Raw genomic sequence first — 12,021 nt, 5'->3', positions numbered from 1 at the left:
TTTCACAGCTTTTATTGCGAGTACGTGTAACATTACTGGTATAATTAATTATTATAGAAGCCTTGCTTGGTAGTTTAACATGTTTTTTCGATTTTGACAGCATGTATTGTTACAAGACGAGGATGCATAGTGCTCCTGACTACAACCATCGAGTCCCGGTCGCAAGACCGGGACTCTGCCAACCCGGTTTGGGTTGTAGTCAGGAGCACTATGCATCCTCGCCTTGTAACATGCTGTCAACATCGAAAGACATGTAACATTACTCTTTTCAAGTCCTCACCTTTGGAGTACATGTGGTGTTTTTCTTACCAGTACTACAATAGTCCTAACACACAAGACACCATGTTTTACAGAAAAGCAACTGTGGCTTTTCTCGGACTCCATCACACAAAGAAGTCAATGATAATTATAACAAAATGTATGTGTACAGGTGGTAGTGCAGTATGGCCTGGGCCCGAGCGTAGTCTGGGGTGGGTGCTGGCGAGGCGCCACAGTGCCCTGGGCATGGTGCGGTGGGCATGGTGCGGTGGGCATGCGCATGCTCACACCGGTGTGCAGTACTGTGTGTGTGTGCCTACTTGTAAGCAGCTCAATCCGCGCGCACGCGTCAAAACATAGCAACATACATGTAGATATCGTGAGGTGCTCTGAAACATACGGCGCTCACCAGGAGCGGCACTACAAGGTCACACATGAGTCGATGACAACAAGTAAACAAACACACAACATAAACAATAGCGGTTCTCCGATGGAAGAGAGTGCCCGAAAAAAATAGACAATCGTGTGCTTCTGCTAAAAAAATTGCCACCAATGCACCCACGGACGTGCACGGCAGTTAGCAGTGTGGTAAATCACGAAAAAAAAAACTGGCGAGATGGAATGCTGAATACGGCAAGAAAGTACCAATGCCAATCATGCCCAGTGCATGGAAACATGGCTAGTGTCCATTTCACTGCACAGGCAATGACAGGAGGCGCCACAGAAGCCAATTGACAGCAACACCAGTACTAGAAGCCAGGTAGAGGCTCAACAATAAAACAAATTAAGCGGGACAGGGTCAATAAAAATCAGTCACTAGTCCTTGTTTTTCCGCTTAAGCCGATCTATCTCAACCTGCATCGTCACTCGTGATTTCTTCTCGTCGTCTATTTCCGATTCTAACTTCTCAATCTCAGAAACAAAGTTAGTTTCCATATCAGCCATTTTCTTTTGCATCTTGGCAATCTCCTCTCTAAGTGCCGATAGTTCTGCCGAACTAACACCGCTGGCTGCGGGAGCTGGTTCTTTCTTCGTTTCGTCGGGCTTCGTCTCAGCAACAGCTGCAGATGGTGGAGGCTTGGCAGGGGTGATTTTCGGCGCTGGCTTGTTGACAACAGGTGCCGGCGCAGGGGTTGGTGCTGGTGCTGATGCGGCTGGTGGTGGCGGTTCCTTTACGGGATCCTACCATTAAACAAGTCAAAAACAGTTCACATACATACTGCGTGTATCAGGCTATCAGCGCAACAGCCCATAACCAGTACAGTGTGTGTTTCTGGAGTATAAGCAGCCGCACTTTAAACACCCACACCTCCTCTTGGCGGGGCCTCGTTGACATTGAGACGACGTACATGTACTACAAGAAAATTCAGAGGCGGACTAAAGGCAAGTCTCTTGCTTTTCACTGGTTGAGTGATGCACAGGAAAACGTTCCGACCGACCCAACAGAATACCGTAAAAGTCCGTAAAAAGTACCTGATTGACACACCGCCTGAAATAAGTACCGGTATGGTTCGCACATGCATCGTATACTGTAGTGTTGAAACGAGCGTATCTATAACAAACGAGCGATCAGTTTCACTAACGAGCAAGCTATCGAGCGAGCTAACGAGTTTCATTGATGTGGCAAATAATGATTTTTTAAATAATATTAACTTTTTCCTAAGTTCGATTTTTTTAATTCAGCTGGTCCAAATATCGCCGCCGGCATTTGGGGTTGCTGCTGCTTCACTTCGGACTGCTGTTTCGTGTCGAGATGTCTTTTCAGCGCCGCCGTTGAGCAGCCTTTGTAAGAATAGACCGTTTCGCAAAGACTGTAGCCCTGTTCTTCGCTGCATCGCGGGAGAAAACTTCCAAACGACTGAGCATAACTTTCACTCGAATGGAGAGTTGACAGAAGTTTGTCCTGCAGCAGGTCAGCAGATGCGGAACAAGACATCAGTGGAGTCCACCAAAGCTGCAACGCCAACTGAAACAACGCAGTGTCGTGCAGGCGGCATACAGTCACTGTAACTGCGAGTGATTTTCACTTTGCGTGGGATTGGAATCTTGATCGACCAGAGGGAATCGTAAAAATATTTCCGACTCCCCGGTCGGCATGTACTGCCATGTGTACGGATTACGGTGTACGGTGTTCGCTAGTGCAAACGAGCTGGCCGCACAAACGAGCCGAGTTTCTGGCGAGCGAGCTAACGAGTACCCGGTGAGATGGTTTCAACACTACTGTACAGCATGTACATGTACATGCAAAATGACCTCTCCATTACACTACACAAGTCAGGTCGGAAAGTTAGTACATACCCGAAAACCAGTACCCACCCGAAAGATCAAAAAAGATCATGGGCCTCTTGCACAGATTTCATGCCAGATGAAGCCATAATTATGGTGATTGCTTACCGGCTTAGAGACGGCAGGGGGCGGTGGACCAGATTCACCAGTGTTCTTTCGCTTCTGCTGCAGCTCCTTTTTCCATGGAGGAATGTTCTGAAGGCACAACACAGTACAGGCAAACAAAGAAAACACGGTCTGTATTGCAGCACAGTCTTTCAGCAGAACCATCAATGGCTGCAAGGGGTTCTCGCCTAGTCGAGCTTCCTACAGGAATGGATAGTCTGCTACACCCAGGAAGAAACACATCCTAACACATCCTAACGTGTACATGTGTACATGTATTCTGCAAGACTTGTAAAGCAGTATGAATGGAGGTCGAAACACTTGAAGAATTCCTTGACACATCAGTATTCCTCTTTGATCATCGGCTGTGCAAAAAGTAGCAGCTTGAATAGACAATAGCGACCTGAATAGACAATAGCGACCTGAATAGACAATAGCGACCTGAATAGACAATAGCGACCTGAATAGACAATAGCGACCTGAATAGACAATAGCGACCTGAATAGACAATAGCGACCTGAATAGACAATAGCGACCTGAATAGACAATAGCGACCTGAATAGACAATAGCGACCTGAATAGACAATAGCGACCTGAATAGACAATAGCGACCTGAATAGACAATAGCGACCTGAATAGACAATAGCGACCTGAATAGACAATAGCCGGACCTGAATAGACAATAGCGACCTGAATAGACAATAGCGACCTGAATAGACAATAGCGACCTGAATAGACAATAGCGACCTGAATAGACAATAGCGACCTGAATAGACAATAGCGACCTGAATAGACAATAGCGACCTGAATAGACAATAGCGACCTGAATAGACAATAGCGACCTGAATAGACAATAGCGACCTGAATAGGTGAGTTTGAATATACCTCTTCCGTGGATGCAGGTTTTGCTGGCTCAGGCACGTGTCGTTTTGCGGGCTGGCTTGGCTTAACTATGCAGTACAGTCAGCACACACACACACACACACACACACACACACGCACACGCACACACACACGCACACGCACACACACACACACGCACACACACACACACACACACACACGCACACGCCCACGCACACGCACACACACACACACACGCATACACACACACACACACACACACACACACACACACACACAGTACTACATAACATGCCACCATACATAAGAAACTTCCTGGGAACACTTCTCATAGTGGCATCACAACCACACTTTGGGAAGGAGCACCAAGGACCACATGTACATTCTGTCCCCAGAGAAAATCCCAATTCCATGGATGCAATTTTTTCCGCAATCTTAACGATTTCTTGGAAATCTGCGATTTTTAATGTTTTAGCAGCATAAAAACGTTGAACTTGTGTGTTCATCACATGCATGGGTCACTTAGTTCTTGTCAATCCAAGTCTGCATATGTGCGTGGCACGCATCACACTCGAGGGCTGAAGTCATTAACCCCGGTCTTACAATGGTGTAGGCTGCAGACATGCGCTGCATACTGCACATTGTATTTCTACAAGGGCAGCAAGAGAAATCCATTAGATGCACGTATCTTACAGCAGCATAATCCAAGCATCCGTGCAGGCATGTAAAGCATTATAAGGAGTACGTGACAGGTTTACCATGATTTCATCAGCAGCAGCAGCAGCTTCAGCTTCAGCTTCCCTAAGCACAGACCACCATGATGACATTGGTCACAATCACACCATGGAGCGTGGAGAACAACCTACCTGCTGGTTCTGCCTCTACATCCTCCTTTGCTGAAGACACATCAGCGGAACGTCGAGAGCCTGCAACAGGTCGCAAAGCCGGTTTCTTTGGTTCTAAGTAGTCAAGCATGCAGTGGAATGTCGCAGTTTACATGCACACAATACAGCATGCAGCATGCAGCATGCAGTCTACAAGGTTGCTGATTCTAGCAGCTCAAATCAGGTGAAAAGGGTACACGATTTACTGAACTGAGAGCGATCAGCATACCACCAGATTCAAATACACAAACTCAGCAGATGGGAAAAGTACCTCTCTGCTTGGAAGGTGCACGCACATTTTAAAAAACCCTCCCAATTGCTCTTGGGGTAAACCATAACGGGTGTGCAGAGACAGGTACCCAGTATCATAGTAGCTCCGAGTGCTTATTGTACATCAACAGCAGCCACACGTCGTCCACACCACTTGTCAGAGGCCGGTATTAACACAAGCTAAACACAGACTAACCTTCTGGCTCTGGTTTCTTGGCAGGAACTCCAGGAACTCCAGGCGTCTGCCTCTTTGCAGCTGGTGGTGCAGGCTTCCCAGGTATTTTCGGGGCTGTTGCAAGACACGGACATTGTGTACCAGAACACACTATGATCAAGGTGTGGGAGCAAAGAAACTGTCATAAGATGCTTCCCTGCTCCAGCGAGAGTCAGGCGGCCGTTACCTGCATCTGAAGAAACACCGCCCTCAAAGATAAAGGTGCCATGTGCAGCTGGGACGCGGAAACGGGATGGAAGGGGCAGGGGGAGAGTAGATCATACCTTCCAAATCAGAGTATGACATAATGGGAGGGAAGGGGCAGGGGGAGAGTAGATCATACCTTCCAAATCAGAGTATGACATAACGGGAGGGAAGGGGCAGGGGGAGAGTAGATCATACCTTCCAAATCAGAGTATGACACAGCATTCAAACGGTCACTGAACCCGATCTTCGAAAAGGATTCCTGTACTCTGAGATTAGGTAACGGACTGTGTGTCTTCGTCGTTAAACTCACTATGCCGTTACATGCAAGGTCGCCATACCCAGTATCAACTATAGCTTAGCGCAGTCGTTTCTGAACATTCCATCGCGAATAACTAGAGTTCTGCTGATGAACTCAGTGTGTAGTACATGATTACTGCAGGCATGTTCTTCAAGCAAGAATGCGCACGTGGCGATGCATACACAGTACAAACAATCGCACCAGGAACCACTTGACAGGGAAACCCTACCGCTAGCTGGTTGTTTGCTTCCTGGCGGAGGTGGTCCAGGCTTGTGGGGCCGAGATGGCGCATCTTCTTTCTTTGCTGCTTCTGCTTTCTTGGCAGCCGAATCACCTGTTTTCTTCAGGTTCAAGTCACCTGGTGTGATGCCTGGGACCATAGCCATCTTGGGAATTGGCTTTCTAGGACCGGGTGCTTGCACAGGGGCTGGTGCAGGCTAATACAACAACAAACACCATAACAAACAGGAAAGCAAGTTCACAAGCCAGACATCGAGACGTCTGTAACGCTCTCCAACTGCAATTGAAGGTACACGGTTTGCCCAAATTTCCAAACACGATCGCCAAAGTGAAAATTGAGTGCATACATGCCAAGGTGATGATAACAGTTATTCAGTAGCACGATTGATGCCAGCTATACGTTGGATGCCGTGTACAATCACATGCTGTATGTTCGCATGGCAAGCACAGTCTCTACAAGACAAAGGCACACTGTGCATATCCAATGAATATAAGGGTGACCGTTTTCCTAAAAAAAGAGACTTGCCAACAAGATTTTGTACCAGAAATGTACAATGCGCATAACTCAAAAAGGGACAATTTGATGGGACAAACCATCTTGAAAGCACAGCGCTGAGTTATTTCATGATTGGAGTTCACTACAAATGATGACCAGTTGGTGAAGCATTTCAGATTTCTTTATCTGTTTTCTTGTGCGGTGTCGCCGGGTTGGGTATGACAAGAAGAGTCAGTTATCAGAACAGCGGCCCGTAAGTGTCGATGTCAACAGATCTACACCAATGTTTGTAATTCAATAGTTCAAATGAAACCTGTTGCCAACACGCCGCACTGCTTCACTCACCTCCTCTGGTAGAAGTTCCACGAAGTTGTTGGGAAAGACGCCGACTTTGCCGCCACACTTTCCTTCCCACCAACCCTCTGAAATTTCCTGCGATGTGATCTCTATAACATCTCCTTTGCGCAGCGACAACTCATCCTCCGCTTCCGCTTGATAGTCAAACGACACTGTGGCACGGGTTATCTTTCCACCTGGTTGGAGGGAATGTGATAACAAACAGATGGAGTCTAAGATGGTAAAGCAATGTCAGCGCTGGTTTTCACGTCCAATTACAATATACATCCCCCAGCCAAAATACACGTAAGTGAAGATCACTCAGTTCTCACGATAGCTGTCTATGTGGAGCTACTAGGACGTACATGTAGTAAGCAACATACTTCCCGGCCATTCTGCAACCAAAACTTACTGCATGCTGTAGGATTTGCATGTACATACGTCAAATTTGAACTCGAACAGCCATCAGTGGCCTCAGAGTCTCCTCATAACCATAAAGACAAGCGTACCTGACTCTCGCAAACGACGAAGTTATTTATACAAAGAAGTTATTAACACCAGAACACATTCACAGTCGTCATGACTACATCAGTAAGTGGCAGTAGGATTCAGTGACAAATGAGCCAGCAGACAACACCCTCCCGACACCAGCAAACCAGGCTTCAACGATCGGTGCATCACAGGCCAGCTTACCCTACACTCATGGGTGTCAATGTTGTTTAGTTGATGGAGTAGGACAGTGGTGGAGAGCATGCCAGCAGAAACAAGTACACGTCAGAGACAAATGCAATCAGCACAGCGGAACACTGACACATTTTCAGTAATACATGTACTCGTTAGTGATAGCAACCACACACTGACACATTTTGAGAAAATTACAAGTGCTCGTTAATGATAGCAACTACCTGCGTCCACTGTATCAACAGAGTAGTTTGATGCCAGTCCCGCAACCTGTAATCCACTGTGCATGTGTTCCACTAGGGCATCAAACTCCTACACGACTGAAACAGTCACAGTACGAGCCAACCACAGCACGAGTACATGTATTCCTTATTTTCCAAACTGAAAACATAACATGAAAGGAAATTCATGTCTGCAGTACACAAACAGTAGCGCACTATGATCTGTAGCACACATGTTTCACAATACTTACGGAAGGCTTTGCAGAATCTGTGGTATTGTCTGGTTCACTGGCTACTGGTGCTGCTGGAGGTGGGGGACCTGTTTTTGCTCCGCCTGGTGGCATCATGAAGGGAAGCTTGACACCTCCAGAGAGGCCGGGCCTCATCGCTGGGGGCTTTTCCGTTGCTGGAGGATCACAAGAGAGCAGTTCAAGGCAACACATTGGCACATTACAATGGCTGGGGATGAAATCAGATGCAGCTGCGCTGATTACTTGTGACATGCATTATAAACATGTACCGATATGTACAGTAACCTGACTGATAACTATAAACATGTACGAATATGTACAGCAACCTGACTGATAACGGTGCATGTCTACTGCAGATTACACCAATTGACTGCAGCAAATAATGTTGGCTTATGCGAAAAGTAAAACCTTACTTCAACAAATTCATTGGCCTAACCTGGAGGAACGTCGGGCTTTGCTGGCTCGGAAATCTTCTTGCGATGTGCCTCATTATCCTGCTCGCTCAGTTTCTCGACAAAATTCTCTGGAAAGACACCCTCGCGGGAACCTATCTTTCCCTTCCACCATCCATCCTCCACTTCTCCCAATACTTCAACAGTCTGGCCAACTTCCAGAGTCAGCTCGTCCTCGTTGTCAGCGTCATACGCAAAGGTCACTTTGGCATACACTATCTTCCGTCCACTCGACTTGCTCCCACCTGAATTCAGCCACAGCACACATAGTACACATGCAGTACAGGTATCATTGAAACAGCCTGGCAGTGCAGTACACTGTGTACTACTGCAATAATGCACCAATGCGGCTTGAATAATAATCGGGTGGTAAAGACACAGTTGGCGATACGGCAGCTTCAATGGAGGTTCATAATACAATGATGCATATACATCAATGATGCATATACATCAATGATGCATATACATCAATGATGCATGACTTTTGTACAGCATGCATTTACAACAAGTCAGGACCGGGCATGGTAAATGCACCACATGCGGCAGCACCATGGATATTCAGATCAAATAGAATTTGGAAAGGACGCGTTTGCATTAGGAAGCGCCAGCCGTCGTCTGATCTCATCAAAATTACGTCTCCAACAGCCAAATATGCACATAATATATGGGTACGAGTATGGAAAGAGAACAATTCATGCCCAGCTGCTAAATATCTGCATCCGGGCGTTGAGCTTGGAGTCTTGGACACATTGTCACATCACAAAACCTACGCCATTCTACTGTGAATGTCTTTCGGAACAGTCATATTGAATAACAGTCAAATTGAATAAATGTATTTGCCTATTTGCTGCTTCTGGAAGATGCAGTACCCTCACGTGGGGGTGCCTGGAGTACTCAGGACAAATCCGAAATACATGGACACACCCAAACACTGCAATACCATGCAGGTCAGCCATGCACATGTACATGCAGATCTACACGACTGTAGTACACGATGTCGCTTGCGTGCAATACTAAAATTAATACTAAAAGTTAAAACAAGATTGCACAGCCCAGCAAAGTGTTAGTTGGACTCCGAAAGTGGACAAGAGTCAAGAGCAGCAGGGTGCGTGTGCGCTTTACGATAGCTCTGAACGCTGCCACAACGGACTTCGCCAGATCGCCATGCATTCCGTGCCGTTCACTGTTTACTAGTAGTAGTACGTTTCGCTACGACTAGTAGATACGAGCGTCCGGCGCCCCCACATAGATTTACAAGGATGTATCTACATGATTGTATGCCGAAATACTTGACGATAGAATGCTCGATTTTCGAAACAAAATCCCCTTTCATCGAGGAAAGCACCGAGTCGGTATGTAGCGAACACCCTCCGCGCTTTGAACTAATTCACAGCGGAGCCGCGGAGCTGCAGACTACTGTGGGCTTGACTTACCGTCTGTGACTACAGCTGGTGGCGCTTCATCTGGAAGGACCTTGACAAAATTGTCTGGAAATACACCGCTCTTGCCGTTGGCCGTTCCTTCCATCCAACCCTCCTCAGCTTGAATGACATTGTGGATGATGGTGCCCACCTCTAGCGGCAGCTCATCCTCGTTTTCAGGAACGTACTCGAAAAGAACTTCAGCTCCTGTTGTAACAACAGACAATCCGATCTTCATGGATTATGACCATTTCACGGTCTTTCAACTCGTGCACAACACGCAACCACACATCACACACGAACACGTATGGCCGGTGAAATCCGTTCCTGAACAGAGCCCCCAATTCATGTTACTCATGTAGCAACGACCTGGGTCGTTCAGGAGATCTTCTACACAACAACTTACGCTTCCCACTCATCGTGCCGTTCGGAATGCGAGCTGCACTTGGCTACCCTGGTAGGAAGATGTAAAAATGAGGACTTTCCCGACAAAACTATAGGACAGCAGCAACTAGCGGGTGAAGCGCACAAGGCTGTACTGTTCAGCTCGAGCTCAAGGCATAAACACAACTTCCTCCGTGGAGCATGGAGACCAGCTCCTCCGTGCAAACACCACACGACACCAAAAGGACAGGAAAGGCTACGGCCCAAGAGAGGGTAAAGAAGTAGCGTACATTTATCGAAACAAGCCAACTACAAACTAAAACTTTCCGGCTAGATCTACTGCACTGTAAGTGTAAGTCTGTAGGCTGTGTAGCTGTGCCTGTGGTCCGTGTGGAGACTCGAGTGTGGCACAAACCATGCAAAAACCACCACACTACAGTCGCGCGATCTGTACATGTGCTAGATCCTGTACCTCGACGTCAGATCAGTACACGGCATGATTCATGATGTGTGGCTATTTTTTCTTCTAAAACTGGACCAAATCCATTGCCCAGGCCCAGGGCCAGGACGGCAAGATCGGCAAGACTTCGCTCAGTGGCAGGATACCATAAAAATCTACACAGACTGAGTGACTCTGACAGAGTTTGGTCCTCTGTGATCATGTGACTCAGATCTTCTGCGCATATCGATCGTCGACCTGGTCCACGGTCGGTGGCACGTGCACCTGGGCTAATAAGTCCTTGCACTGTTGCAGCCTTGGCTGCCAGGGCACTAGTGCCAGGCAGTAGTCATGGTAGTGGAAGCTCCCCAAAAACGATACTCAGTATACGTGTGTGAAAGTACCGGTACGGCGGTAGCCACAAGGCCAAATACCAGTACATGACCATTTATGTACACGACATCCGAGCTGCAACTGCAAGTGTTGCACTTCGGTCCGTTCGGAATGGGTGAATGGGTCAGACGGATACCATGGGCATGGATGCATGGACACTTCTTGTATCTGGCCAGACCCCAGATCATCGGGCGTGTGTGTATGTGCGGCGGTGTGTGCGTGTGTAGTGTGTAACAGCAAGCGGGGCTCATCGGGTGGCAGCTCCCCCCCCCCCACCAGCTCCTGAGGGGTGGTATGGCCCCCTACCCATCCCAGGTCGGCAACAGGACCGCCCTATGCCCAATTGCAGCATCAGACTTCTCTCTCTCTCTCTCTCTCTCTCTCTCTCTCTCTCTCTCTCTCTCTCTCTCTCTCTCTCTCTCTCGGTTGGGAGAGGGGGTACTTGAGCCCATTTGGAAAAAGAACACGGGTCCAGTTGGGAATACATGTGTACGTGTATAGTGATATATATGTATACATCAGGGAGACCTAAAAATTAATAATAACGGCTGTGTACATGTGTGTATGTGTGTGTATGTGTGTGTATGTGTGTGTATGTGTGTGTATTTACGGCTCCCTGATGTATATGTACATGTACGTGTACATTCAGCAGCCGCACTTGAACGTACTCAGCTCTGACCCGGTTGCAAGAGTTGTGCCAGGTACTGTACATGTGTACAGTGCTGGTTTTGAAATCCTAGAGCAGACACTGCTTCCACCGTGTGTGTGTCTTGCACACTGGACATTTCAAGAGCGCTGGATTTGTTGCTTCTCTGGCCCAGCCAGGACGTACCCACTGAACCAGCAGTGGCAGCACAGGATGGAGAATATCAGTATAGGGTAACTAAACAATCAAAGTGGAGCCCATAATTCTACATGTAGGAGAGCAAGAAGAGAACTACGTTGCAAACATTGTCAGACAATGTAACAATGGAAATGTGAATGAAAGCCGATAGCGAGGAAAATTGCGTCCGCCGAATTACGTTATCCTGTGAGGACAGCCTACCCCCAATGACCCAAACGCCAGCAGAAACAGACATGTGCCAGCATGAACACAGTCGCAAATGATCTACCAGTGCATGTACACTCATACCTCGGTTTTGCGGACCCCAAAGTTACGGGCACTTCGGTCTACCGCGCACCCTTTGGGCGAGTTTCAGTGGAAAGAATAGGGACGCTAAAAGCAACGCGAAAGTTCGAACTTTTGGTTGCGGTGATATTTCACGAAAAAAATTTCGAAAAAGAAAACCTTGTGACGTTGAGCAATACGAAACGACTTTTT

General features: G+C 47.4%; 1 protein-coding gene across 1 annotated transcript; it reads right to left on the bottom strand.

The window, feature by feature from the left end:
- Positions 1 to 362: 362 nt before the first annotated feature.
- Positions 363 to 10,207, bottom strand: LOC135808567 (CD2-associated protein-like). Its single transcript, XM_065321784.1, has 11 exons — positions 9,891 to 10,207; positions 9,497 to 9,691; positions 8,048 to 8,308; positions 7,577 to 7,766; positions 6,468 to 6,708; positions 5,616 to 5,823; positions 4,864 to 4,956; positions 4,380 to 4,472; positions 3,535 to 3,599; positions 2,653 to 2,739; positions 363 to 1,440 (listed from the first exon to the last, which is right to left on the bottom strand). The coding sequence occupies exons 1-11, from the start codon at positions 9,901 to 9,903 to the stop codon at positions 1,075 to 1,077; spliced, it is 1,812 nt and encodes a 603-aa protein (XP_065177856.1). The 5' UTR covers positions 9,904 to 10,207; the 3' UTR covers positions 363 to 1,074.
- Between the last annotated feature and the right edge of the window lie 1,814 nt (positions 10,208 to 12,021).

Source organism: Sycon ciliatum, chromosome 1, assembly GCF_964019385.1.
Source record: "Sycon ciliatum chromosome 1, ocSycCili1.1, whole genome shotgun sequence".
In the NCBI taxonomy this organism is placed as follows: Eukaryota; Metazoa; Porifera; class Calcarea; order Leucosolenida; family Sycettidae; genus Sycon; species Sycon ciliatum.
This window is presented reverse-complemented; position numbering and strand designations above follow the sequence as displayed.

Bases quoted from the DNA above. Each gene is read 5' to 3' on its own strand.
- LOC135808567 (XM_065321784.1), bottom strand. The intron at 5,824-6,467 runs GTGAGTGAAGCA...TTGTTGTATTAG, and splicing joins TGGAACTTCTACCAGAGGAG to CCTGCACCAGCCCCTGTGCA. The intron at 4,473-4,863 runs GTTAGTCTGTGT...TTGACTACTTAG, and splicing joins CAAGAAACCAGAGCCAGAAG to AACCAAAGAAACCGGCTTTG.